The 27,945-nt window shown below is 58.2% G+C and overlaps 2 protein-coding genes across 4 annotated transcripts in view; both read left to right on the top strand.

Annotated features, from left to right (window-relative positions):
* GCK (glucokinase) overlaps nt 1-21,755 on the top strand; it is a 34,256-nt gene extending 12,501 nt beyond the window's left edge. Inside the window, exons 1-10 of one of the 2 annotated variants that reach the window (XM_082692070.1) lie at nt 2,345-2,417; nt 14,257-14,419; nt 14,569-14,723; nt 15,688-15,807; nt 16,856-16,951; nt 17,107-17,206; nt 18,680-18,863; nt 19,690-19,845; nt 20,305-20,538; nt 20,717-21,755. In XM_082692070.1, coding sequence (XP_082548196.1) covers nt 14,311-14,419; nt 14,569-14,723; nt 15,688-15,807; nt 16,856-16,951; nt 17,107-17,206; nt 18,680-18,863; nt 19,690-19,845; nt 20,305-20,538; nt 20,717-20,861 — 1,299 coding nt within the window. In that variant the 5' untranslated portion in view covers nt 2,345-2,417; nt 14,257-14,310 and the 3' untranslated portion in view covers nt 20,862-21,755. Of the gene's footprint in view, nt 1-2,344; nt 2,418-14,256; nt 14,420-14,568; nt 14,724-15,687; nt 15,808-16,855; nt 16,952-17,106; nt 17,207-18,679; nt 18,864-19,689; nt 19,846-20,304; nt 20,539-20,716 lie in introns of those variants that run through there. The other variant, XM_082692069.1, reaches the window with a different exon arrangement.
* A 1,805-nt stretch (nt 21,756-23,560) lies between these two features.
* On the top strand, nt 23,561-25,653 carry MYL7 (myosin light chain 7). Of its 2 annotated transcripts, none has more exons than XM_082692404.1 (7): nt 23,561-23,628; nt 23,856-23,969; nt 24,162-24,237; nt 24,483-24,660; nt 25,054-25,132; nt 25,248-25,296; nt 25,485-25,653. In XM_082692404.1, exons 2-7 carry the CDS (start codon nt 23,923-23,925, stop codon nt 25,584-25,586), a joined length of 531 nt encoding a protein of 176 aa, XP_082548530.1. In that variant the 5' UTR covers nt 23,561-23,628; nt 23,856-23,922; the 3' UTR covers nt 25,587-25,653. The 2 variants fall into 2 exon arrangements, with proteins under 2 accessions (XP_082548530.1, XP_082548531.1); XM_082692405.1 differs by having other exon boundaries at nt 23,564-23,628; nt 24,556-24,660.
* Nucleotides 25,654-27,945: the final 2,292 nt, after the last annotated feature.

The raw sequence follows: 27,945 nt of genomic DNA, 5'->3' as shown, positions 1-27,945 counted from the left end.
GGTAGGAGGATAAAACTCACAACCTCACCTGTACAGTCCGGGGAGCGTCGTAGATGTAGACGACTGCCGTCACCGTCAAGGAAGAGAATCTTTCCATCTCCCAAAAGTCCCTGTGGCCCCACCTCTCTGCTGTCAATCACCCTTCCCACACCCCAACCCTGGAAATCCCAGGTCTGCTTTCTGTCCCTTCGGTTTTGCCTCTTCTGTGTAAACGTAATAATTGAGAACTTCCTCATGTCACCTTGGAAGAAACTGCCAAGTTGCTTTCCAGAGCGAGCTGTGCGCCCTTTGTATTCCCACCAGTGATGTCCGAGGGCCCCCGTAGCTGCGTATCCTCTTCGACTCGTGGTTTTGTCTGTCTTTTAAATTTCATCCATTCTGGCCTCTGTGCCGGGGCATACCCTATGGTTTGAATTTTCATTGCACTGACTGACTAATAATGTGTATATTTTTATGTTCTTATTGAGTATTCTTCAGTGAGGTTTTCAAAATTAGGTGTTGGGTTCTTGTTGAATTTCCAGAGATCTTTATATATATTGTGGGTACAAACCATTTAATTAGACACTGTTTTGCCACAAGGTGAGAGTAACTCTACCAGGGTCCTATTAGGATCTTGGAAGCACTTTCTTACGAATGGGGTTCACAGCCTTTTGCTCCCACCGCCTACATGCTGGCAAGAACCCCTCAGCCATCATGGAGGCCTTCCTAAGTTGCTGCCCCAGCTGGCCCATCCTGTCCCCATTCCTCCAGAGGGAGGACGGCACAGTGAGTAGTAGGAGGTTTGGGTGACAGAACCTCATGTTTGCAGACTGCAGGAGGGATGGTGGACCTCTCTGGGGCTGGTGTCTGTGCTGCTCATGCCATGCATGCATGACCGTCATGACTGTCCCCGCAGCCCTATCCCTCCTGGGCTCTGCCTTGTAGCATCTTTGCCTCTGGTCACTGTGCCGGGGGTAGGAGGATAAAACTCACAACCTCACCTGTACAGTCCGGGGAGCGTCGTAGATGTAGACGACTGCCGTCACCGTCAAGGAAGAGAATCTTTCCATCTCCCAAAAGTCCCTGTGGCCCCACCTCTGGCCCCACCAGAGACTGGTGAACACTCAGCTGTGTCCCAGCACCAGATCCCTTGCACACAGCCCCTGCCCGACAGGTTTTATCTACTTGTCAGCTCATTAAATAAGCATCTATTAAGACTTGTCATGGGGGATGCCTGGGTGGCTCAGTGGGTTGAGCCACTGCCTTCAGCTCAGGTCATGATCTCAGGGTCCTGGGATGGAGTTCCGAGTCAGGCTCCGTGCTTGGCGAGGGGTCTGCTTCCCCCTCTGCCCGCTGCTCCCTCCACTGGCTTGTGCCTCTTTTCCTCCCAAATGAAAACAAAAACAAAAACAAAAACACCCAACCTGTCACGGGCCAGACCTTGCATCAGACATTTCCGCATCTGTAGTTTTTTAAAACTTGCTGGGTCTGGTGTTTCATTAGGGGAAGGCTTTGACATCAGTTACGTTTCTTCTTCTTCTAATCCGCCTGATCAGGCTTTTCTAGGTCTTCCTGAGTCAGTTCTGGTCATTCATATTCTTTTAAAAATCCTCTGTTTTCTCCAGATTGTACAGGTGTATTGAAGCGAGTCTTCTGTGTAATCGTAAAACTCTTCCAACTCCCGTTCTTGTCACTGAAGTTGTCCGTTGGTGCCCTTTACCCTTGATCAGGTCAGCAAGTGTTTGCGGCTTTACTGTGCTTTCCCAAGAATTGGGTTTGGGGCTTGTCTGTCTTATTCGTCGCAGGCTTTCTTTGTATGTTTTCTGTATCCTGCGTTTCTTCTCTTACCATTACTGGTGCTTTAATTCTGATTTTCGTTAGGCTTACTTGGTTCTCTGAATGTGTAGGCGTTCAGCACCCTGAGGAGCAAGTTCAGCTTGCTGATTCTGTCCTTATTTTCTCTGTCTGTGCACGTGAGGGTAGGACAAGCTCCTCTGAGCCCCGCTCTGGCTGGCGGCCAGACGCTCAGTCCCCAGCGCACTGGCTCCCAGTTACTCATTTATAAAGGGTCACTAACCCCACCCAGATTGCCGGTTTCGCCCAAAGGCTGTTTACAGCAGCCCCACTTGCTGCCTGTGAGTTAGCTCAAGTCACTTGAAATATGTGTTTCTCCGATTGCCTTTGACACTGCTGGTCCCTCTGTGGGGAATGTCCCTTTGTACCCGCTCCTTCTCCCTCACACACTGCGCTGTAGGAACGAGCCTCGGGAAGCCCCGTGCCGGGCGCCCGGAGCCCCATCAGTGTCCTGCACGGCCCCAGACACCCTCCTCGGCCCACATGAGCTTGTGCTGCTTGCTCACCGGTGTCTCCTGCCAGATCGAAGTCCCAGAGAACTAACCACGAGTCCCTCCCGTGACCGAAGACCGAGCACAGATCAGGTACCTGGTAGGGTTAAATACACAGGGTTTCAAGTCCCTTTCCGATCTCCATTTTTGGTCGTTGGCACCATCCTTCTGGGGCCTAATTAGGGCATGCTTCATTGCTGTAACCAATGCGCTGAAACAGGAACCGGGTCTCGCTCCCGTGACAGCCAAGAGAAGGTGTCAGTGAGCTGGTGGGGTCTCGTCTCTCCTCCTTGTCTTTGTGCAGCCCAGAAAAACAGGGGACAAGCCAGAAGAGCCGTTCTCTTCTGAGAAGCCTGGACCCAGCAGGGGTGCACTATTTCTGCTCACATTTCCAAATGTTTCTCCCTACAAGAACTGCAGGCCAGCCACACGCCTGGCTTTGTAACCCCGGGCGACCTGGGCCCACGACTGGCCGTGTCTGCCACTGTCCACTCCTCCAGCCACCGCGGGTCCATGCACACCTTCCTTCCTTACACACAGAATGCACCCTAACTCCTCCCCAGAGGCAATGACCCCAGGTTCCGCGCAGTCCCTGCACCAGCTGCAGGAGCAGGCATCTTTGTCTGTCCCTCCTCACTCGTGGGGGAAGCCGCCTGGGCTGCCCATAGCGAACATCCCCCCTGGGGGGAAGGAACGATGAAGAACAAGGAAGGTCGTGCCCTGTGGGGACACATGCCTCCACAGGACTCTGGGTCTTCCCTGCGGGGAGACTCGGCAACCCAGGCCACCCCCCCACCTTGGGACATCCTTCTCCGACCTCCACCCTCCACAAAGGCAAAATCTCTTCTTTCTGATAAAGTGTAAGGGCCCAAGGGTTATTCTGTGGCTCGAGACAACAAAGGCGTAGTCAGGCCACAGAACGCTGTCTGGGCTTCCGTGGTGGTCCCATCTGGGGGAGTCAGAGACACGCTCTTACAGTAGAAACAGACCAGATTGTTAGTCATTCTCTCTTTCTGTCATTGTGGTGAAATACGTAAAACTTAAAATCCACCACTGTAACCACATTTTATGTGTGCAAGGCAGTGGCGTGAATGACTGCCACGATATTGTGCAACTATCACCGTTTTTCCCAAAAACCTTCTCATTGTCCCAGGCAGAAGCTCAGTGACTCCCCATCCCTCCCCTCACACTCCCCTGGGAGCCAATGTTCTGTGTACGGTCACCATGAATTTGTCTGTCATGACGTTTTGTCTAAGCAGAATCCTAGAACAGCCGTCCCTGCATTGGGCTTAGGTCACTCCGTGCCATGCTGCGGCCCACATCTCGCATGTCGGGATTTCATGGCTCTTCAGGGCGGAAGAGTGTCTCACTTTGTCTATGCACTCACCTGCTCACAGAGAGTGAGTTCGCTTCCTCCTGTGGCCATTGTAGATGTCGAGCTCTGGTATGCGGGCATGCCGGCATCTGTCGAGTCCCTGGTTTGGGCTCCTTGGGGAATATACATAGGTGAGCAGTCTCTGGGTGCCACAGCCATGCTGCCCCTGACGTGCTGATGATTTCCACGGCGGCTGGATCAGCCTGCGTTCCCACCAGCAACATCTGTGGGTTTCCCTGTCCCCACAATCTGACCAACACTTCCTTTCATTTTTAACCTAGCCACCCTCAAAGGGTCGAAGTGGTAGTTCCCTGTGCTTTGGTCTTCATTTCCTGAGTGACTAGGGGTGTTCAGCATTTCTTCATGTGCTTCCTTTCCACTTGTCTGTCTTCTTTGCAGAAATTTTCCTCCAGGGGCACCTTGGTGGCTCAGTCAGCTGGGCGTCTGCCCTCGGCTCAGGTCACGATCTCGGGGTCTTGGGATCGAGCCCCACATTGGGTTCCCTGCTCAGTGGGGAGTCTGCACCTCCCTCTCCCTCCCTCTGCTCATCCTCTCTCAAATAAATAAACAAAATCTTAAAAAAGGAGAGAGAGAGAGAGAAAGAAAGAAATTCTGCTCAAATCCTTTGCCCATTTTTAAATTGGGATGTTTGTCGTTGAGTTGTGAGAGTTCCTATGAAACCCTGCACATCAGACCCTGGTCTGACGTAAGATCTGCACAAGTTTTCTCCCACCAGGAAGACCCTGCGGGGGTCTTCTCACCCATCTGATGACATGTTTTCTTGTACAAGTTTTTTTTTTTTTTTAAAGATTTTATTTATTTATTTGACAGAGAGAAATCACAAGTAGGTAGAGAGGCAGGCAGAGAGAGAGAGGAGGAAGCAGGCTCCCTGCCAAGCAGAGAGCCCGATGCGGGACTCGATCCCAGGACCCTGAGATCATGACCTGAGCCGAAGGCAGCGGCTTAACCACTGAGCCACCCAGGCGCCCCTCTTGTACAAGTTTTTAATTCTGGATTAAAAAACTAGATGAAGTCCTGTTTACCTCTTTTTGGTTTGGGTGTCACGTTTAAGAAAAATCATTGTCAAACTCAAGACCATGAAGATTTACACTTACGTTTTCCTCTCAGAATTTTAGAGTATGAGCTTCTTGAATGTGTACATTAATGTACTTCATCAAGCTTGTGATGTTGTTTCCCCATTATTTTTTCAAATACTTCTTCTGCCCCTTTACATCTCTCAGCGCCTGCTGGGACTCCCACAATACTCACGGTGCTCTGCTTGGTGGCATCCCGCAGGCCTTTTGCCTTTCTGCCAGGCAGCCTGGGAAGTGCAGTGGCCTAACCTTCATGTTCATTGACTCTTTCTTCCACCTGCTCAAATCTGCGGTTGACCTTCCCCTAGCGTTTTTTTTTTTTTTTTTTTTTTTTCCAATTCCATTTCAGCTATGGTACTTTTCTGTTCCAGAATTTCTGTGTGGTACCTTCATATAATATCCACTTTTTGCTGTCATTCTCTGTCTGTTCATACATCATTTTCCTCTTTTTAGATCTGAATTTGTGGTTTCCTTTAGCTCATTAAACATGTTTAATTTAATGTCGTTGATTAGTAGTTCCAATGCTTGGGCTTCCTCAGGGAAAATTTCTATTAAATTCTTTTACCTCCTATGGACGAGCCATATTTTCCTCTTTCTTTGTGTGCTTTGTAGTTTGGGGTTGTTGTTGAGAACTTGACATCTGAGGCATAGCAACTCCAGAAGTTAGGCTCTCCCCACCCCGCATAAGGGTTGGTTTTCTTGCTTGCTGAGGGCTGCAGTTGTCCATTTGTATGGTGACTTTCCCAAGAAATTTTCTAAAGGTCTACATTTCCTGTATTTCTTTTTTTTTTTTAATTTTTAAAAATGTTTTTCAAAGTACTTTTTTTTTTTTTAAGATTTTACTTATTTGACAGAGAAAGAGAAAGCAAGAGAGTGAACACAAATAGGAGGAGTGGGAGAGGGAGAAGCAGACTCTCCTCACTGAGTAGGGAGTCTGATGTGGGGCTCGATCCCAGGACCCTGGGATCATGACCTGAGCTGCAGGCAGATGCTTAACGACTGAGCTACCCAGGTGCTCCCAAACTGTGTATTTCTCACCTATGGTCCCTGAAGAAGTTTCTTTTCTGATGTTTCTGTAGTCAGCCTCTGACCTAACAGAGAATTTCTTAAATATCTATATTAAAAAAAAAAAAAAAAGATACGAGAGAGAGAGAGAGAGAGAGAACATTCAACTGGCATTGTGTATCTCAGGCTGAAATAAAGGAAGCTATGCCCCAAACCCTCAGGAGCCCAGAACACCAAAGAGCCCTGCCTCCCTCCAGCCAGCTGCTGTCTGGACGTGGGTGCTGCCCCCAGGGCCAAGACAGGGAGTAGGTGTGGGAACAGGTTTGTGCACACTGCTCACTCACAGGCCATCAGTCCCCACTCCTTTCCTCAAGCACTTCCCCCTGCTTGCTCTGACTGTCTCATCGGGCTCCTCAGTTCCCAAATCCTTTAGTCTGATCCTTTTTTCTAAGTAATAGCTGTTTTGCTGGAGGAACTAACCGTGGGGTGTCCTGCTTCACTGTTTTCTGGGACATCGCCTGCATCATTCTCTTTTCAGACAATAAGCCACGCTGCTTTAGGGCAAGGCTGGCGTCGAAGAGACGGGGCCAACTGCCTGTGGAGCCTCCAGAAAGGACCAGCAGGCACAGGATGGGCATCTGGCCTTAACCTGCCATAGATCCCATGAGCTGGAGGGCCCGTGCGCTAAACTCTGACCCAGGCGCTGAAACATCCTCCAGTAGCAAAAATAGCTACGAGTTATCGAACAACTTGGATTGCCAAGATCTTACCTGCGCTTTCTGCCAGATCCTCGCAATAGCCCCGCGACGGAGGCACACTGTTACCTCCACTTTACTGACAGGGAAACTGAAGTGCGGAAAATTAGGACTTGTCCAAGCCCTGCAGGCAGCGAACGGCAGTCTGTCTTCAGACTCTGGGCTGGCGACCTCATGCTCTTGTCCTACCCTAGCGGTATCTCGTCTCCTCCACATGGGATCCTGGATAATCCCTTCACTCTGCCTCCCCCTCCCCAGCCAAGATGCGGGGTGCTCCCTCTTCCCTCACTCTTACTCTACCCCTGGCCCTCCCTTGGCTCTGGTCTTGGGGCTTCAGCCCTGACAACTGGCCCCAGGCCTCCAGCGCCACACTGGGCAATGCAGACCTTGGTGGCCATGACCCCCCTTTCCCCTCTCCCTCTCCCCTGAAACTGGGGTCTCTGAACACTCCTAGCCTGGAAGTAGCTCCAGAGGCTCTTTCTTGACCCCTGTATGTGCTTGGTCCTGTAGGAGCCCCCGTCTATTGCAAAAGATGGACCTACGAGCACACCCGAAGTCAGGCCAACCCGGGAATGAACCCCAGCCACGTCACGCACAGCTGTGGGATCCCTGAAGCCCTTCACTGCAGCGGGCCTCTGTTTCCCCATAGCCAACAACAACCCTAAGCTCCCAGGTCAGCTGTGATCCACATCAAGCGGCAGGCTGGAAAGGCCGTGTGTGGAGGCCGCTGGGTGCCCATCATCATGACCCCCTATGCTCTGCCATCTCTAGGCTGATGTCCTCCTCGCCTCTGTGCCTCACATGCTGGCCACACTGCCTGACACTGTCCTACCCCCAGGTCCCTGGCCCCCCTCCCACAGGGCACACCAGTCTACCCTGCAGTGAGCAAACTCTTGCAACACGTTGCTGACCTCTCGGCTCCATTGCATCAGTGTCGGGGAGTGCCGCACGGGGCCCAGCTGGCACTGAGGCCCCCAGGCCTGGAAGGGGTGGGGCTGGCATGCTGGGCTCTCGGGCCCTTTTCTATCCTACCGGAATACGAGGTCTGATAATTTCCAGCTTAACTGTGAACCTCCATCCTTCAGAGTCTGGGCCTCAGAGCTTCTGGGCAGAAATGGCCGATGAGGCGTAATGTTTCTGCTTTGTTAACTTTAATTATTTCTCAGGACACTGGAGTGGCTCTGTCGGTTGAGCGTCCGAGCCTGGGTTTTGGCTCAGTTCATGATCTCAGGGTTGTAAGATCGAGCCCCGTCTGAGGCTCCGTGCTCAGCGTGAAGTCTGCTTGGGAATCTTTCTCCTTCTCCCTCTGTCCCTCCCCCTGCTCGTGTGCTCCCCCCTCCCAAGATAAATAGATTTTTAAAAATATATATTTCTCTGTTACACATTCATTGCAGAAAAACAGGAAATACAGATAAGCAAAAAGGAAAATAAAAGCACTTTTCTTTCCACCATCAGGATAATCCCCATTTTGCCCTATTCCCTCCCGCGTGTACTGGAGGAGGCACACGTCTATATGACAGAAACGGATCGTGTCTATTTCTGAACCATTTCCCCGCCGTTCAGACACCACCTCGGAACTTCTTGGCTCGAGACAACAGCTTTTATGCTCTTATTTTCCGTAGGTCAGGAGTCCAGGTGTGGTTCAGCTTGGGGGTTCTGGCTCAGGGTCTCACGAGGGGGCAGCCTAGGGGCTCTGTCATCTGAAGGCGCGGCTGGGGCAGGTGGGGCTGCTCTCATGGTGGCTCCCGCACCTGCCTGGGAAGCTGAAGCTGAACCACTGGCCGGAGGCCTCAGTTCTTCTCAGTCGACCTCCCCATAAGACCTGACTTTCTTCACGCCGTCTTCCCTCTGTCTGAAGAATCCCAGAGAGAGCAAGGTGGAAACCATCTAGCCTCAAAAATTACACTCTGTCATTCCTGCAGGATCCCGTGAGTCACACAGGCCTCCTCAGCATCTGGGGACCACACGGGGGGCAAGTACCAGTGGTGGGGCTCACTGGAGGCCCTGATGGAGGGCGGCCACCACATTCTCTCTGACAGTATGTCAGGGACAACTTTCCCTGCCAGTGGATCGATCTTATTGCTTTTAATGACTCATAACTGTAGCATAATTTATCGAACTGAGTCCCAGCAGCTGGACGTAAGGCTTATGTACCATTTTTTCTTCCCAGAATCTCCACCACTGAACTTGCCAGATTATTTCCTAGAGGTAAATGAAGAAGAAAAGGAAATTGTGCTTGCTGACCTAGTTTCATGAGCAGCCAAGGGCTGAGAAGACCAGCAGGACACAGAGCGAGGTCCCTGGGATCCTGCTCTCTCTCCCCGTCAGATGGGGAGCTCACTATTTACCGAAACATCCCAGGGAAAACATCCTAGGGCCTGGGGAAAGGGCTCTGGGGAAGGATGCTTGCTGGTCACAGTGCAAGCTAGGGAGGGCAGCAGGAGTCCAACCAATGAGAAAGGGGGCCTGTGTGCCCCAGCCCTTGTCCTCTCCAGCCTCCCAGAGGAGAGGGCTGGAGGTTTCTGAGCCTCTTCTCAGGTGCTATGTGCTTGCTCCAGGAGAAGGGCAGCTGCTTCTTAGACTGGCTGGTCCAGAAGGATCCCCACCACCCTACCCCCGATCCAAACTCAGGACAAGACCCATCATGGCACACGTCGGAAAAATGGTGGCTCAGAGCCAGATGCTGGTGGGTCAGTGACCTGTCACAGTGGGTCTGGTGAAGGTGCTTTTGTTCTATTTTAGGAGGGGATCGATCGTGTCAAGGGCTTTCTCTGGGGTGACTACACTGGCCATTGGCGGGAGAGTCTGGCATTCTGTCAGTCCACTGTCTGTACCCAAACCCCTCGCGAGCTCCTGCTAATTTTAGCAGGGCCTCGCAGGTGCCAGCATGTCCCTGTGACAAGTTCACTCCCGCGGGGGCTGGGCCAGGGGCGGGGGGGGGGGGGACTCTGCGTGCAGTCCAGCATCCAGAGCGAGTGCTTGTCTGGACCTCTACTGCCCAAAGCCCAAGAATGACCTCCGGACATTTAGAGGCAGGTTTTGATGATTTAGTTTAGAAGCCCTGAGAAGAACAAGCATTTTTCACCTGGGGGTGGCCCTGGGCTGGGGCACAGCCATCAGGGCAGCGTCCCACATCCCTCAGTTTCAAAAACCCCTTCTTTTCTTCCCTACCCCTCCCCAGTCCCTTGCTCAGCTCTCACTGGCCCAAATGAGGTATTAAGTGCTCCCCCCCCCCCATTAATCCTGCGGCCTCATCGCCCCAAGGGACACACCCAGGGGAGACGGGAGGGTGGGGGCAGAGGAGGGGAGGAGGGCCCTTTGCAGCCTAGGTCTTTTCCAGCCTCCCCCAGATTTGCTGGGGATTCCCTTGCCACTTGTGCAGCCTGCAGGCAGGGCCCCTCCCCGGGCACTCCCCGTGCGCTGTGCTCTACTGTGCTTTCCTGCCCCGGCACCTCCGAGGACTAGAGGACAGGTAGACTCGTTCTGTCCCCTCCCCAGAATCTCGGGCACTGGTCCGAAGGCACTAATCCGAAGACCGGGTGCAGAGGGCATGGGCATCACCCCCGGCCTTGGCCCCGCTACCCTGGTCAGCCCTGACCCCGCGCAGGTCCCCTTTGCCCTTCAGCCCCACCTGATCCGGTGGCAGCGAGTGCAGTATTTCAGCAGCTGAGGGCCAAGCGCTCCGTGCAGAAGCCCCGGGGCAGCCTGCAGAGGGCAGTCGTGCGCCGAGGGGGCCCTCACTTGCACAGGGGGTCTCAGACTCCAGGCTGCAGTCTAGCCGAGCACCTCAGCAGACAGGGTGTCCCCACCTCCCCCAAAACCTACCTCGTGGCCCCTCGGAGAGATGGAGACGGATGCCCAGACAGCCTCGAGTCTGGTAAGGACCCTCCCAGGGTGGGGCACTGTGCTTCCTCCCGGGCACACGGGGTGCTCGGTTTGGCGCCGGAGCCCTGGAAGGTGGCATCCAGGCTAAGGGGCAGCGGTGCCGGTCCCTGACCCTCTCCCCACGGCCCCCTCCTGACACCCATGGTACAGACTCTCCAGAAGCGGTCTGCAGGGGTGGCGCCTTCTAGGGAACTCGCTCGTGGGGCTCCCAAGGCCAGACTGTCCCGAGTTCGGGCCTCACACAGCCCTCTGCCCCTTGGTACCCATCTCCCCTCGGCTAACGTTCGTCTAGATGCGCTGAGACCAGGCTTCCAGTTTGCCCGCCCCACCCACCCCACCTCAGCGAGTGGAACCTCTCTGGGGGCCCAGGCATCCGTGTGTACACAGTCCTTACAGCCCCGGACCTGGACACGGTTGTCCGGTATCCAGGCTGGAAGCAATGGGAGGGGTCAGGCTATTTGGATGGGGATGATGGGGACGGCATCGGGAGCACGCCTGCTCCCTGCATACAGCATTCATTGCTTTGGGACGTCCTCCCCGGGACTCAGAAGAAGGCAGGATACTTAGGGGTACCCCTTCGTAACAGATGAGGACAGTGAGGGGAAGGACTAAAGGTGCTTTCTACCCCAGCACAGTCCTGGGCGGCCGGTTCTATATGGAGCCGTGGGCCCCCGAGGACCAGGGGATGAGGTCCCTGTGCAAACGCTGGGAGGACCTGTGGGTTCCAGTGCCCGTCCCAGCGGGGCCAGTGTGAGCCTTAGTGGGTCCAGCAGCAGCCTGACTCTGAGGCTTCTGGGAACCCAGGTGGCTGTAGACACACAGTCGGTGACCCTGGGGCTCTTGCCCACATGTTCCTGGGGTAAAGGATGCCCGGTCCAGGAGAAGCAGGTGGGGGAGCCCCTATGTCAGGGAGCACTGGGCAGCCTGCCTGGAACCTGGGGGAGACAATCAGGCAAGAGACCTCCTCCCATCTTTAGGTGTAGCCATGAGCCCCAACGGTGTGTCCTGTGACCTCCTGGCAAGTGGGGGTGGGGAGTGGTTGTGGGAAGAAGGGGGATAGGCTCTGAGCTTTGTTTGTTCCCCCAAGGCCTGGCTGGGGGGAGAGAGACAGGGAGCTTCTCAGGGCTCCTTGGGCAGCACCCTGCCCTCCCAGGTCACCCAGGCAGGTCCTTCAGGCCAGCTCAACTGACAGCAGCACGACACTCCCAAGAGACTTACGTGGCTGGCCTCAGGCCCTGAAACGGGGCAGGAGGCAGCCCGGTGGGGTGGGGAGGTGGGGTCAGAGCTGGTGCTCAGGTGCAAACCCAGGTCCGAGCCTCGTGGCACTGTGGGCTAGAGAAGGCAGACCAGAGTGCCCAGCTCCCTCACCGTAAGAAAGGGGGCTCCAACGGCACCGGAGGCCCAGGATGATTACTCATGGTAAGGGAAAACTGGGGGTGCCCTGAGCAGTGCCTGGCACTCGGGGCCTGCTCCTGGGGATGTTCCAAGGACTCTGTGAGGCAGACTCGTACCCCATGACTTGAACCCCACCCATGTCCCCCAGACACATGGCCCTGGGGCTGAGGGGGCTGCACAGGTCAGAGCCCCGTCCTCGCAGGGTTGCACGCTGACAAGCTGCATAGGAGGCCCAAATGCACAAGAGGAGGGGGCTTGTCCCCAGCCCGGATGGCGCTCCTCACCACGGGAGGCAAGGGTGCAGGAGGCCAGTGTCAGCCTGGGCCACTAGAGGAACCTCCCAGACCTGGTGTCCCATGCACAGCCCCCCATGGCCAGGGACAGGCTCCCCGCCACACCCTGCCCAGGTGGGTGGCCTGCCTACAGCCCCAGGGAGAATGCAGAAGTGCTTTTGCAGAAACACTGCCAAAAGCGGATTTCTCTGTACGGTGTCTCTATTTCAATGTCGGCAGCAAACTCGAGCTTTTGAAAACATTGTACAGAACAAGTGAGACCTACAGCCAGATGCAGCTATACGGGCAGGATGGAATCATCTCACCCTTCCAGTCCTTCCACTCCTGTGGTGTCCCGGCAGGAGTGGCACGTCCCCAGGCAGATGTAGGGTCTCCCTGAGTCCCAGCACTGCGAGCCCTTACATGCTTCCGGGACCCTTCCTGTAGAACGAGTCCTTGGAGAGAAACAGCTAGGTTTAGGAAATTAAATATTGCCCTTTCACCTGGTGGTTTGACTTCCTGTGATTTCTGGGGTTCCACAGAAGGGTCTCTGTGGCCCGGGAGCCAGCAGAAGGGGTTTTCACCCACTGACAGCGGCAAGGACCCACGGTGGGCCCGGACACAGAGGGCGAAGCCTTTGGCCCAGAGCCCCTCATGAGTCTCGGGTCACGGCCACCAAGAGGGCAGCCACAGCAACTGGGCGAGGCATGAGGTTGGACTGTCACGCCGTCCGCATGGCTCTTGGTGACAGTCTGTGCTATCTTACATCCCATCCCTCTGGACAGTTTTGTCCCCGTCGAGATGCCCAGCAGCCTCTCGGGGCCCTCAGGCAGCAGATCCCCTATGCTCAGCTGGATGCAGGCTATGAGGCACAGCTCCCAGGAGACTTCTGCAAGCCTGGGCTCTTCTCGCAGCCGATGAGGCCATCTCTTCCCAGTGAACTGAGATGGCCAGCGTGCGCAGGGCGTGGCACGTTAGCAGAATTCTGCGACTGTTAATGTCTCTACTCCTTGCTGGTAAATTTTACATTTGAAAGCTTGTGAAAGATAAGACAGAGGGGGCCAGCCTGTGGCCATGGGCCCCTGAGAATGGCCTGGATTGCTCCACCAAGGAGGAGGCCGTCCCAGGGCTGTGCCCCCACTGGGGCCCAGAGCTGCAGAGTGGCTTGGCAAACACTGGCATCTGGTTCTGTGTGTTCTGTCTGTGATGGTCAGCCCCATCCCTTTGTGACCTTCCTTGGGTTTAAACTTTAAGTGCAGGGACATGGTCCCTAAGGAAGGACCTGTATCTTAGGAATGCTGTTGGCTACAGGAAAGTGGCTTGAAACCTGGCTTAACTCCGGCTTCCACTGATTCACGTTTGCTCCCACAACCAGCACGTGGAAGTGGGAGGGCCCAGAGCTGGCCAGTGCGTCAGGGCCAGGCTGCTCTGCCCCTCTCCATCATCCCTCCCACCGACAGCCCTGACTCCTCATTGTCACAGGACAGCTACTGCGGTGCCAGCCATCACACCCATTGCACTCTTACTCTGCCGTGTTCACAGTTACAGGGGCACTGACTTTCTAGGGAAGAGAAGGTCCTGCTAAAATCAGAGTTCTCTTTCCCTGTCATTGGCCAGAACTGGGCCACGTCCCCGGCACGAAACCAGATCACCAGCAAAAAGGCACAGGATAGCTGTACTTGGCTTGACCAGGTTGTGGGCTGTACCCTGGGCTGGGGAGGGGCTGCCTTTCTCAAACGGGCTCCATTCGTGCACACTGGTCCACGCACTCCCTTGGCATTAATTCTGTCGGGAGAATGACCCGATCCCTGTGACAGGCCAGCCATCCCCTGACCTCCAGACAGGCTCTTCCCGCCCCGTCTCACCCACTCTCCTGGCAGGGACCCTACAGTGGGCGTCTGAGCTACAGGGAGGGGCTGTCGCATCTGCTGCCGCCCCTCCCCGTCCAGCATGCCTCGAGCCACACGTGTTTTGGGGCTGCCCTTGGAGCTCTGCCGTTCTAGGCTTTTGGCTGGTTCACGGGGAACTTGAACAGAGCGGTCATCTTGGACCCAGGGCCAGGGCGCAAAGGAGCCCCCGGTGTGTGTGGGGCCCCGTGAGTCGGGGCATCCAGGCCCCAGCCCCACGCAGCTGCTTCCCCGCCCCGCACAGGCCGAGCAGATCCTGGCAGACTTCCAGCTGCAGGAGGCAGACCTGAAGAAGGTGATGCGGCGGATGCAGACGGAGATGGCGCGGGGCCTGCGGCTGCAGACCCACGAGGAGGCCAGCGTGAAGATGCTGCCCACCTATGTGCGCTCCACCCCGGAGGGCTCAGGTTGGCCAGCGGCGGGCAGGGAGGGCCCCCGGGGCTTTGCTTATGGCTCGGACCTCTGATGCCCCACTCCCTTCTCTTCTTCTCTCCCTGGACTTGGGGTCCTACCGGCCAGAGCCCCAAGGCTGATGCCCTTCTCCCTGTGGCTGCAGAAGTCGGGGACTTCCTCTCCCTGGACCTGGGCGGCACCAACTTCAGGGTGATGCTGGTGAAGGTGGGGGAGGGCGCGGAGGGGCAATGGAGCGTGACGACCAAGCACCAGATGTACTCCATCCCCGAGGACGCTATGACCGGCACCGCGGAGATGGTGAGCAGCTGGGCCAGAGCCAGGGGCTGCAGGCCGGGGGGCCGGGGTCAAGTCTGCACAGAATCTCTGAGCTCACCAGTCCTGGTGGGAGGGCCCTCCTATCTACCAGGGCCAGGGGCACCCATGGGCAGGACAGCCAACCAGCCTCAGAGGGCCCAGGGAGGCAGCTGGCCCCAGCAGGTCACCTCCCTGCTCCGTTTCCCAGACGGCTCAGACGTGTGACAGGGCGGCAGAGAGAATGTGCTGGTCCAAGCAGCCCATGCACACTGCCTTCTCCCTGTGTGCCCCCCGCAACCTGCTACCAGCAGGGACACCAACCATGGTGACAGCAGTCATAATGTCTGCCCAGGCGGGAATGCTACCCTGCCCGTGGGGAGGGCTCAGGAGAGGGTACAGAGGTACAGAAGTACCACAACCCTGGGAGGTGGGCAGAGGCAGAACCCATCCCCTGGGGACCAGGGTTTCAAGGAAGGAGTCCTGGGGCAGCCTGGTCCTCGCCACACCCCTGCATGCAGTCAGACTGGCCATGAAGCAGCAGGGCTGGTGTGGACGGTGCGGCCAAGCGGGGAGTGTGGACGATCAGCAGGGTGTGGAGGAGTACCTGGGGCTGGGGCCAGGCCCACACGAGCAGGGTAGGGGCCAGTCCCCAGCAGGACCAGGCGTGGGCGGCCAGGACACCTGGAGGCAGCGAAGGCCACTCTGGGTGGTAGAGACAGAAATCTGGGAAGTGATGGCCACAGCTGTGCCTCTGTCCTAAGTCTGTGGCTGGACGTCACGGGGCCCAGCGGGAGGGATAGGCCGACAGGGCACAGCTGGGCTGGGGACCAGGCCGGTCCTAGAGTGGTACTGTCCCAGCGGCAGCAGCACTCAGGCCAGGGGAGCCGAGGGCAGGCGGGGAAGCTGTGCTCTCCTGGGGCCCATGTGGGTGCTGTGGCCAACGGCCCGCTTGTGGCCTGTCTTCCAGCTATTCGACTACATCTCCGAGTGCATCTCCGACTTCCTGGACAAGCATCAGATGAAGCACAAGAAACTGCCCTTGGGCTTCACGTTCTCCTTCCCTGTGAGGCACGAAGACATCGACAAGGTAGGGCCAGGTCGGGGTGCGGGGTGGACGTGTTCCCCAGAGAAAGATGCCCTGGGAACTCCCCGAGGCTTCAAATGCGACCCCATGTCAGGAAAGAGCCTTGGGCTCAATCCGTGGCTCTGTCACTGGCCTGTTGTGGGACTTTGGGAAACAGAGATCTGGCTGGTTCTGTTTGCCCGAACCAAAGAGCCCCTGAGGCCAGCAGAATTGTCCCCTGCCGCAGATTGGGCACAGACGAGCGAGTGGGAGGAGGGCGCTGGCAGGCCAGCACAACTGTGTGATGCTGGGCCACCAGTGTGGGCGGCAGGACTGGGCTGGGCCAAGGATCCACCCGCCACCATCCCCCCCGCCCCCAGACACACACACACACACACACACACATGCACATGTGCACATTATCCATGCACACGGACATGCAGAAGTCAGCTGCACACGCACCTGAATGCACACACAGGTCAATCATATATACATGTCTACCCGTCACGTCTACATGTAAGGACACATGCACACACGTGTGTGCATTATACATGCATGTGCACACACCAAGGCCATGTGTGTGTGCGATGAGCACACGCACACATGCGTTTGTGTATGTACACACATCAATTACACACACATGTGTGAATTACACACACACGTCTATGCACATCAACTGTGAATGCACACAACATACACATGACCTCTCGGAGAGACAGCCTGTGCAGGGCTCCTTGGTTCTCCAAGCCCAGGCCACACAGCGCACGAAGGGCAGCAGGGGCCGGCCGTGCAGGGGCCCAGGGAGACCCTCCAGGAAGGGGCGACGCCACTGTGCCTTACCGTCTTCCTGTTGGGTGTACTGCAGGGGAGGGACCCCAGCCTTATACAGGCGGCTGTCCGGACCTCGTCCTCACTCTGGGTGATGCCCCGGGCTTTCCCCTGGAACCGCTCATGTGGGCTGGAGGCCAGCCCCTCAGGAAGAGACGTATTCGGACAGAGTTGCCTCCACCACTTCTCAAAGCCACAGTCCAGCTGAGCGGGGTGCCTTACCCTGCTCCTCCTCTCCTCTCAGGGCATCCTCCTCAATTGGACCAAGGGCTTCAAGGCCTCTGGAGCAGAAGGGAACAACATCGTGGGGCTCCTCCGTGACGCCATCAAACGGAGAGGGGTGAGGCACCCCATGACCGCCCTCAGAACCTCCCTCCCCTCTGGCCACGATGCCAGGGACAGCCTCCTGGGCGACCCTCCCCACTCTGGACGAGCCTGAAGCAGCCCGAGCCAACACCCCAGCCCGATCACTATTGCCTCTGGGCCTCTTGGCAGGACTTCGAAATGGACGTGGTAGCGATGGTCAACGATACAGTGGCCACCATGATCTCCTGCTACTACGAAGACCGCCGGTGTGAGGTCGGCATGATTGTGGGTAAGGACTCACGCCCGGCTCTGTCGGGGGCTGGCAGCACACAGCCTCGGCCCACCTTGATTCCCGGCCCTGAGGCGTGAGGGCCAAAAGTCCTGGGCCATGGGCGATGGTCAGAGCAGGGCTCCAGTGCCAGGCGTGGACCCCACAGGTGGCAGGATGTGGGGTGGTCTTGGGGAGAAGTGGGGGCGTCCTGACTATGGCTAGTATATCGAACACTCACAAGTCTCGGCATCAGAGGACACACTGGCTACAGGTCTGCAGGACCCATTGAGATTTAACTACATTCCCCTCGCTGATAAATTGACCAAACCGGACAGATGTGTCCCCGTAGAAGAGGACAAGCATAGGTGACATCGTCCCCTTCTAGACGGTCTCCCTGTCCCCGTCCGAAGTGAAGGCCAGGAAGGGAGTGTCACCGGCCCCGGCAGGCCTCAGCCCTTCCCAGGAGCTCTTGAGGGTCCAGAGTGGGAACTGAGCACGGCTCCCATCTGGTCAGTCATCTCCTGAACATGCAGCTGCCGACTCTGGGCTCCGGCTCCCTAGAAAGTCAGTGGCGAAGTCATTTGCCCTGCGGGGCCCCCGAGAGCCGGCCCTCACAAACCTGTCTCCCACGGCACACACTGGCCTCATGCCATCCTCCTCTCACTGCTCACATCTCCTTGTTCCATGTTCGACTTTCCGACAGAAAGCCGTCTCCAAATTCACCGCCTAAATGCGAACGGCAAGAGCCCGCTTCCCAGTGGGCTTCCCAGCTGTAGGGCCGCAGCTCCCCAAGACACCCTGTCTTGGTGTTTGGGCTCTGCAGCCCCTGCCTCGGGCATAGCTCCGCCGGAGCAGAAATGGCCGAAGCTGGCCTGATCTCACCTCTGCCCTGCACTCACTCTGCTCAGTGCTTAAAAACAGGATAACAACCAAGATCCCCAAAACGGGCAAATGCCCATCAAAGTCTGGATTTCTGGGGCTTTCTCTGTCTCTGTCTCTGTCACTTTCTCTCTCTCTCTCTCTCTCTCTCTCACACACACACACCAAAAAAACTGGACGACCCTGCATCCCTGGACCCGCATTGTGCAATGGATTCTGTAAATTACAATGCCCCCAAAACAGGGCCCAGGACAGAAGCTCAAGCACATGCATGTGAAGTGCCAAAAAACAAGACTGCTGCGTAACCGAGATAAAACCACGCACACCTGTAGTTGGCAAAGCACCTTGCCCTGTTTCACTCTGTCCTCCCAAGTACCTGGGTAATAACAGCCCAGAGGGATGGGCTCATTAATGGGGAGGTCATGCAGCAACCGAGGCTCCTTCCCACTTCGCCTTGCCAGGCAGTGGTGGGTGTGGCAGCAGGGAAGCCGGGAAACCAGGGCCATAAGGGGCTCTGCGGGGGTGCAGGTGGAGAGACTCGGGAGAGGTGGGCGCCCAGGACTGCACCTGCTCCCCCTGCTCCCCCGCCCCTCACCCCTGCGGCCCCCACAGGCACAGGCTGTAACGCCTGCTACATGGAGGAGATGCAGAATGTGGAGCTCGTGGAAGGGGACGAGGGCCGCATGTGCGTCAACACTGAGTGGGGCGCCTTCGGGGACTCTGGGGAGCTGGACGAGTTCCTGCTGGAGTACGATCGTGTGGTGGACGAGAACTCCCTGAACCCTGGCCAGCAGCTGTAAGGACCAACCGCGGGGCTCCCCTTCCCACCCGGCTCAGGCAGGCAGATAAGGGGCTTGTTTCTAAAGGGCTCTGTGGAAAAGCAAACGACAATCCTTTCTCCAGAGCTGGTGCCTCCCCCTCCCGCTAGGCGCCCCTGTGAACCCGACACAAACACAAGGAGGTTTGGTCCCCAGAAAGAGGGTCTGTGGGTCCATGGGCCAGGATCACGGGTCAGGTGGCCCAGCCGGTGACCACTTCAGAGGGAGGCTCAGACACCCCCAGTCAGCGCTCACAGCGTTCAGCCCAGATCTCCCTGGAGTAGACACCTGTTCCCCGTCACCGCTCCTCCAAACGCCGCGGGCTGATCTGAATGGCTTGAGAACCAGCCCCGGGAAGCTCCCTCCATCCAGCGAGCCTAAGGAGCCCTGTAGGCTCAAGCCTTCCTGCGCTCTGGCTGCTTCGCTGGGCTGGTGGGATTCCGTGCGCGCAGAGACGAAGACGCAGGGCGCGCTTCTGCCCGGTAGGCGGACTCCAGGAGCCCAGGACCCCAGCAGGCACCAGCCCCTCTGAGCCTGAGCTCCCCGCTCCATGCGGGTCAAGGAGAACAGCACCCACCGCGGGGCCGTGGGAAATGGCGTGGGCTGGGAGCGGGGCCGCAGCCTGGACGGACGCCCTGCAGTAGGGCAGGGTCGGTCCGGAGGCCCCGGAGCGCTTCCTAACCTTGAGTCCTACTTGACGTAAACGAGAGTAGGCGCGCACCGGGTCTGGAAGCGGTGTGTCGCAGTGCCCTACCTGGCCTCCTCGTAGCCGCGCGTGGGGTGACCCAGCCGCCCTCCGTGCAGGTACGAGAAGCTCATTGGCGGCAAGTACATGGGCGAGCTGGTGCGGCTCGTGCTGCTCAAACTCGTGGACGAAAACCTGCTTTTCCGCGGGGAGGCCTCGGAACAGCTGCGCACGCGCGGCGCCTTCGAGACACGCTTCGTGTCGCAGGTGGAGAGGTGCGCTGGGCACTCGGGGCAAGGGGCGGCGCCGAGGCGTGGGCGGGGCCGAGGCATGGGCAGGGTCCGGGCGAGGGTCCGGGCAGCGCGTGGCCCGCAGGGGAGCACGCACCCGGGCCCAGGGAGCAGCCCATTTGCCCCCTCGGTGGCTCCCCACCGCCGTGGAGATCGTCCCACTTCCTCCACGCGCCAGCCCCAAGGCGCGCCAGGGTCGCCCAGGGTAGAGCGGAGGGCCTGGGCTTAGAGCGAGGCACAGTGACTGGTAACTGCTGGTCCTTGGCGGAATCGGACCCGCTGCCATGCGGAGTCCGAGCCCCGCCTTCGCCTGGGTGAGGTGGACAGGCGGAGGGGAGGGGAGGAGGCCTCCTCCGTCGGGGTTGGAGTAGGGGTGGCCCGGGGCCGAGCGACCCCTACCTTCCAGCGACACGCCCCCCCCCCCCCCCCCCCCCCGCCTCGCAGTGACTCTGGCGACCGCAAGCAGATCTACAACATCCTGAGCACGCTGGGGCTGCGGCCCTCGGCCACCGACTGCGACATCGTGCGCCGCGCCTGCGAGAGCGTGTCCACGCGCGCCGCGCACATGTGCGCTGCGGGGCTGGCGGGTGTCATCAACCGCATGCGCGAGAGCCGCAGCGAGGACGTGATGCGCATCACCGTGGGCGTGGACGGCTCGGTGTACAAGCTGCACCCCAGGTGAGCCCCCGCGGTGGGTCTGGCAGCCCCTCGTGTGCCTCGGGCGGAAGGCGAGCGGAACCCCCGCTTTTTCCCCGGGGGCCCCCCTAGGCTTACTGCTCCAACTGCTGCGGGGGCGGAGAGGGGCGGGGGTCTGCGCGAGCAGGGGGAGGAACAGCAGCCCTGCTTCCCCTGTCAGCTTCAAGGAGAGGTTCCATGCCAGCGTACGCAGGCTGACGCCCTTCTGCGAGATCACCTTCATCGAGTCGGAGGAGGGCAGCGGTCGGGGCGCGGCGCTTATCTCCGCCGTGGCCTGCAAAAAGGCCTGCATGCTGGGCCAGTGACAGCGGAGGCAATTAGGCAAGGAGGAAGCAGTGGCTCGCTGGACCTGGGCCCCAGGAGATGTGCTCCCCACGGATGCCCCCACCCTCGCCCAGGAAGGAGGTATCTCTTTGTAAGGACCCTGGACGCCTCCCATCCCCACTGCCTCCCCAAAAGATGGGGAAAGGCCCACGGGGGATTTCCGGGCCCTGGGCAGGCCTCTTGTCTCAGAGGCGGTTGGTGGGACAGCCCTGGGCCCTGACTGGGTTTGGGGCCGCAGTGAGCAGGCATGGAGATCCCACAAAGTCCCTCACCTGCGTGACTGGAATCAAGGACCCGGAAGGGAGTTGCTCACTCAAGACTTGGCTGCATGTCCACACTGCCTCCTCTTGGAGCCTTCAGCCGGACTCAGCCTCGCTGGGGCCTGCTCTGGATGCTGCGGGCCCCCACCTCCACCCCCGCCTGGGCACTCAACCCCCTGGGGAGGCAGCTGACCTGGCCAGACCTAGAGTGGGGTTCCACAGGGGGCCAGAGGCTGCCGGTCACCCAGGCCTGGCTGTTTTCATGCCTGCTGGGGACCGGGAAATGGAAGAGGACCGGCTCCACCCCGGAGGCTGCTTGTACCCCGAGGCCTGGAGATGGTGGCCTTGCTGCTCTCCTGCCACCATCCATGAGTGGTTTGTGGCTCTGGGATGGTCCCTTCCAGGTGGTACAGGACACAGAGCCCCTATAGCCCCTGTGTGCCCAAAGTGACCCAGGATGAGGAGGACCTCTCCCCTCACACCCCCGAGCAGGCCTGGGAGCACCTCCGTGGTGGGGTCCTGGGCTCCCCCAGGGCTGACGGGGAAAGAGAGGTCAGCACTCAGCACGCACGGGGCCACCCAGGCTTCTCTTTTCTCACAGACCTCTGTGCGACACCAAGCTCCCACATCCAACCTGTGACTGTGTGGTTTTTTAAATTAAATGTTTTAAAAGTTTAGAACGTGGCGTTGACCAGTGTCCTTTGATCTCTGGGCATAAGGGCAGGGGAACAATATGGAGACATGGTCACATGTGCACAGACGTTCCACAAGCCTTGGTGTCTGGAAATTTACCATGCCCTCCAGCCAGCTGTGCTGGGGAACATGAAGGGACACACTGGGCTGTGGGAACAGAGGTGGCTGCAGCAGGAGGGTGGTTGGACACACCAGCTTGGCCTGGTCCCTGGCTGGCCATCTGCGGGATGTGCGTGGGGACCCGCAGGCTCTGATTGCCTCTGGGAGTGCCTGGGAAGGAGTTGGGGGCCGGGGTGCTGCTTTGAGAGGTGGGACAGGGCTGGTCTCCGCCGGAGTCCCCTGGAGCCACTTGGGTTGTGACAGTGATAGGAGGAGAGGAGGGTGATTGTCGAGGTCCTTCCAGGGGCTCCTGGGTGACGTGCCTGCTCTGAGTTAGCCAGGCCAGGCCTGGCACCCTCTCTCAGCTATACCCCCTTATGTGTCACGTTATGGGGTTAGAACATACGCGCTCTGTGATGAGAGGAACCACGGACCTGCAGTGACTGTTTGATTTGGAACTCACCCCAGAGCTGTGGCTTTGAGACATTCTCTGGTTTTTCCGGGTGTCCTATGGAGGACTGGAGCAGAACATCTTAGGTCTCCTGAATCTTGGTTATGCACTGGGATGTCATGCAAGGGTCTGGTTACTCCACAGCAGTCCTTCAGTCTCGGCATCCGTGTTGGACCCCGTGTTGACGTAAGCTACTTTTAAGTCCTTTTCCCTGCCGTTCGGAGGCTGCTCTTGATTTTTTAAGTTCCCTTTGAGGGTACGTTATATATTTTACAGATTTCATTTCCGGAGAGGGAAGGAGGTATCGTCAAACTCTTTTTGTTGCACATAAGAGGCCTGGGGTCTCATGGACCACCCAAACGCCTGCTCTACCAGCTTGCCTCTGCATTGTTTCCCCCAGGGGCAGGGCGCAGTTGCAAAGAGCCCGGTTCCAGGGTAGGGAGGACAGCCAGTGGGCCCTCTCCTCTGCCCCGGGTTCCAGAGGGCAGCCAGTGGGCCCATAACATCTGTTCTAGAAGGTCCCCAGCCCCCAGCCCTTCTCGGGGCCCTAAAGGAGCAGGCAGGCCTGCAGCAGATGGGGTGAGCCTGGGGCCCACAGTGGAGCCGCACATGAAGGACTCATGACCACTTTCTTGGGGGTCCAAGGGGATGCTTGGGGTGCAGGTCATGCACCGTGTTCCAAACACGCCTCGCACACAGGTTCACTTGGGGCCACAGTCAGCTCAGGGCTACCTTCTGCCCTCTGTCAGAGGGGCCAGAGGCCAGGGCCACTGTCCACCCAAACTCTGGGAATCCCTGGGGGTCTCAGGCCAGAGCCCATCTTCAGAAATACCCATTGCCCTTCCCAAGCCCAGTAGAGGCCTCAGGCCAGTCCTCCGCACACTGTCCTCTTGGACGAGGCAGGTTCTAGACTGGACCTGAAGGAGGGACAGTCAGGTGGGGTAATACAGGAGACTTCTCATTCGGAGCGATACTTCATTCAGCCCCCAGAGCGGCGGAGAGCTGTGAGCCTGTGAGCCCTTGGGAGCTGTTGCTGCTGGATGGGTGGACATCTGGATGTTAGACATCAGGGGGCCCGAAGGTCACCAGGAACGTGGCTGGAATCTGCCTGGGGCCCCGGCAGGGCTGCCAAGTTTGGGCTTGTTCTCTCTTCCTGTCCTTATTTGGCACTCCAGGTGATAAGGCTGAACCGTAAAAGGGGCTGGGGGCCCCTTGCAGCAAGCCGGCTGCCACGGAGAGAGGATGGTGAGTGCCGGGGGCGGGGTAGCCAGAAACCAGCAGGCTCCCAAGTGCTGTCCTGTAGGCTGGGGAATGTCTCTCCTCGCACTGGGCCTGGAGAGGGGGTCTCCAGAGGTGGGAAGAGGAGCCGGGCATAGGAGTACTCTCCCGGGAGTGCTGGGGAGGTGTGCGTGGGAAGGGAGGAGTATTTGGGGAGCCAGGGAAAGGGCCCCTCCCCACCTACAGTGTTGCAGGCCAGCAGGAAGGCGGGGACCCGGGGCAAGGCTGCGGCCACCAAGCAGGCCCAGCGAGGCTCTTCCAATGTGTTCTCCATGTTTGAGCAAGCCCAGATCCAGGAGTTCAAGGAAGTGAGTGCCCCTACCCCAGTGGCCTGGGACCGGTCCTGACACCCACCCTACCTATACCCCCTCTTCTCGGTACTCGGTACTGGGCATCCCGGCCCCTCCCGGTCCGTCCACCCTCCAGGACCCCTCCCCACCTCTGGCCTTCCCCTGGGTGGGGGCTGTTCCCTCTGAAGGATGGTGCCCCCCACCGCCCAGGCCTTCAGCTGCATTGACCAGAACCGTGACGGCATCATCTGCAAGTCAGACCTTCGGGAGACCTACTCCCAGCTCGGTGAGTGCTTTCGCCTTCCCCTGCTGGCAGAGGAGGGAGCGGCTGCTCACACCAGGGGAGCAGCTCCGGCTCAGGGGGCTGGTGGGAGACCCACTGAGAAAGCACAGGTCCCCTGGCCAGGCAGTGCCCATCTCCCTCCTTCGCTGCTCCCACCACCCTCCCCATCAGTCCTCTAGCTCACACACACCTCCCCTGCACTGGCCACAGCTCCCCATTGCTTCACGCTTCTCCACGTCCTGTGGCAGGGAAGGAGGGGCCGGCCTGGGCGGGCGGGGAGGCTGGCCGGCCCGTGTCCATCCCATGCCCCGTTGCCACCAGGGAAGGTGAGCGTTCCGGAAGAGGAGCTGGACGCCATGCTGCAGGAGGGGAAGGGCCCCATCAACTTCACCGTCTTCCTCACGCTCTTCGGGGAGAAGCTGAATGGTCAGCCCGGGGTGGGGGGTGGTGTTGGGTCTTACGGCCTGGAAGTCGCCTGAGCCCCTCCCGAGCCCCACCCAGGCCTCTACTGGACTCTCCCTGGCCAAGGCCCACCCAGGGCCCATGGAGCTCTCCCCTACCTCCTCGACCCGTGGGCACTAGGTCACCCCGATCCCCCTGTCAGCCTCACTCCAAAGTCCCAAATCCCGGTCTCCTAGCCAGGCTACTCCAAGGGGAGGTGGTCCTAACCTCTCTGGGCCCCAAGGGCCCTCTATCGGGACACACCCTCTCTCCTCTCCTGGGATGGGAAAGGCCTCCTGCACCCCGGGGGCCTCCTGGGTGGGGGCTGAGAGGCCGGGGGCACCGGTGCTCACCTGCTCCCCCCACCCGGGCTCCCAGGGACGGACCCCGAGGAAGCCATCCTGAGTGCCTTCCGCATGTTCGACCCCAATGGCAAGGGTGTGGTGAACAAGGATGAGTAAGTGTGCAAGAAGGGGCACAGAATCCGCCGGGGGACCCCAGGGGAGGGCGGCCACCTGGGCCGTGGGAGCCTTCATAGCCCCCTGACCAGGCCAGACTTTGGCTCTCCCCAGGTTCAAGCAGCTTCTCCTGACCCAGGCAGACAAGTTCTCTCTGGCTGAGGTGAGCATTCTGGTTCCTTCGAGGCCCTCCCCTCCCCTTCACAGGGCTCTTAGCCGCAGGGCACTGGGCTGGGAGTCATTGGGGAGGGTCTGGGGTCACAGGTCTCCCTCGGGTCACGGGTCACCCCTGCTGGCCACCGCAGGCCCCCCAGCCCGTCTGCCTCTGACCACAACCCCCCCCCCCCCCAGGTGGAGCAGATGTTCGCCCTGACGCCCATGGACCTGGCGGGGGACATTGACTACAAGTCTCTGTGCTACATCATCACCCACGGGGATGAGAAGGAGGAGTGAGCTCGGCACAGCTGCGACTTGGGGCCGGCCCGTGGGGACACCACAATAAATGTGTTTCCCAATCACACCTGCAGTAGTGGCCTGTCTGGAATGGATGGGGTGGGGGCCAGCAGGGGGAGCGGAGGGGCCCAGCCACTCGACAGCTCAGCTCGGGCCACCCTGGACTGCTCCACGACGGTGGGCCAGCGTGTGCCCACTTTACGAGTGAGGACACATCTAGGAGATGGACTGCGGGGCTTTGATGGCCTCCACCAGGCCCGCACCAGCCATGTGGGGGCCCTGTGCTCCGCATCCATTCTGCTAAGGGCCCTGCCGGTGGGCCCCTGCACGTGTGTGTGTGTGTGTGCGCGCGTGCGCCCACGCATGCTGGGCCCCATGTCGAAGACACAGGAGCCCATCCAAAAACACACTTACTTCATTTTGGAAATGCAAGCAAGGTACACACCAGAGCACATGCAGACTTGCACGCTTCCAAAGGAGAGAGGAAAAGGTCTGGCAGTGGCGGAGGGCGTGGGGGTGTGGTAAAGGCTGGAGAGAGGGAGAGCCTTTCTCTGGAAAGGACAGTTGGTGTCCCATCCCCCACCCCCCATCTGCAGAAACCAGGGTGTGGAGGGGACTTGGCTTATCTCAGGAACTGGAGGGCAGCTGGAAGGGAGGAGGGAGAGAGGCCGTCCCTTGCACAAAGTCAGACCTCCCCTCCCCCAGCCTGGCTGCAGCTGGGAGGTGGGAAGAGCTGGGGAGCAGAACACCTTCCTTCCCTGAAGGCAAGCAAAAGGAAAGGCATTTTCACCTGGAGAAGTGTTTGGTCTTTGTTTTTATCTGGGACTTGACAAATTTAATTACAACGCTGAGACTTGAAATTCAAAGTTCTAGCACTTTCTCATACTGACTCATGATCAGGAAAATCCTGCAGCTGCCTGAGCAGGGATGGGGTGGGGGGTGAGGGGGACAGGGACACAACCAGGCCAGCTTATGAGCCTCCATTTGCACCTGAGTTCTGCTTGTTCAACAAACTGATTTCAGAAAAGTCAGGCATAATTTAAGCCTCTGCAGAGAAACGTGAGACCCAGCGGACCGCTCACAGGTGTCTTCATGCAGAGCAGAACCGCTGCCTGGTTCTGTGGGGCTTCTGTGACCTCCTCGTCATCTTTAAGTCATAGGCGACCAACAAGGCCACAGGTTCCTGTCCCTAGACCTGCGACCACCTTGGTCTCCCCCTGCACTGCAGAGGAAGCCAGCTTTGCATCTGTGCAGAGAGCAGCCTCCTTCCAGCGTCCCTGAATGGGTCCCTTGACCCTGAACACATGGGTCTGAACTACAGAGGGCCACTTACATGCTGACTTCTTCCCGATAAATACAAGACAGCACTACATTCCCTCCTCGTTATGGTGTTCTGGATGCTCTATTTTCCCGGGCTTCCTTTACGGCAAGAATGCTGGGCACGACACACATCACAGAATGTGCAGAGACTGACCACTTGTTATTGGTCCTCTCAGAATTAATAAGTACATAAAATCTGGGTTGTTGTTTTAAGATTTTATTATTTGAAAGAGGGGGAGTGACAGGCAGAGGGAGAAGCAGGCTCCCCACGGAGCAGGACCACCCTCCAACCCCGACCGCCCCGCCATTCAAGTCTCCAGCCCAGGAGCCCAGGATCATGACAGAGTGGATGGCAGACGCTTCACCCCGAGCCCCTCAGGTGCCCTGAGTACCTAAAACCTGTGACAGGTGTTCACTACATATCTGTATGCAAGTTACAATTCTGTTTTCCAAAGTTTTCTTTTCTGACTCCTGCTGTAGTTATCTGGTAAGGTTAATACTTTCTGCACCCAAACTGCCTGTATTAACTAGTCTGGAGTAAATTGAGAGCCGAGGGTTCATGTGTGGGGGGCCAACGAAAGAAAGAGAGAGAAGCAGACAAGGGGAACAGGCCAGGACCGGAGAGAGGCCTGGAGTGCCCGGGATGGTAGCCACTGGCCACCGTGCCTATGGAGCCCTCAAAATGCGCTGTGAGTTGAGATAGGACGATGTCCTGAAGATGTTGTGCAAAAAAGAATAGAAAGTATCTCATTGAGGATTTGCACATGGTTCCACAATGAAAGTACACTGCTTTGCAGCGTTGGGTTGAAAACAAGCATCACTGAAACTGGTGGTGACTCCTGTTTCTCCTTCCTCCCTGTGGCTCCAAGGCACCTTCAGGTGCTGTGGGTGGCCCTCATTTCTGGCTCCCATCCCCTCTCCACTGGACGTGCTGTTAGCTGTATGGCCAGCCTGTCAACTCTGAGGCACCCAGATGTTAACCCAGGAAACGGGCCAGGCCAGCGCTCTCTGCAAACCCAGCCAACCGAAGCCCGTTTGG

Source organism: Mustela nivalis (assembly GCF_964662115.1).
Source record: "Mustela nivalis genome assembly, chromosome: 12".
NCBI classification, from domain to species: Eukaryota; Metazoa; Chordata; class Mammalia; order Carnivora; family Mustelidae; genus Mustela; species Mustela nivalis.
Note: the sequence above shows the minus strand (reverse complement) of the source record. Positions and strands in the feature narration are given on the sequence as shown.

Excerpts from the sequence above, each read along its gene's own strand:
- MYL7 (XM_082692404.1), top strand. The coding sequence starts at position 23,923 with ATGTGTTCTCCATGTTTGAGCAAGCCCAGATCCAGGAGTTCAAGGAA. Across the intron at positions 23,970-24,161 it reads AGATCCAGGAGTTCAAGGAA|GCCTTCAGCTGCATTGACCA; the intron begins GTGAGTGCCCCT and ends CCCACCGCCCAG. Across the intron at positions 25,297-25,484 it reads ACAAGTTCTCTCTGGCTGAG|GTGGAGCAGATGTTCGCCCT; the intron begins GTGAGCATTCTG and ends CCCCCCCCCCAG.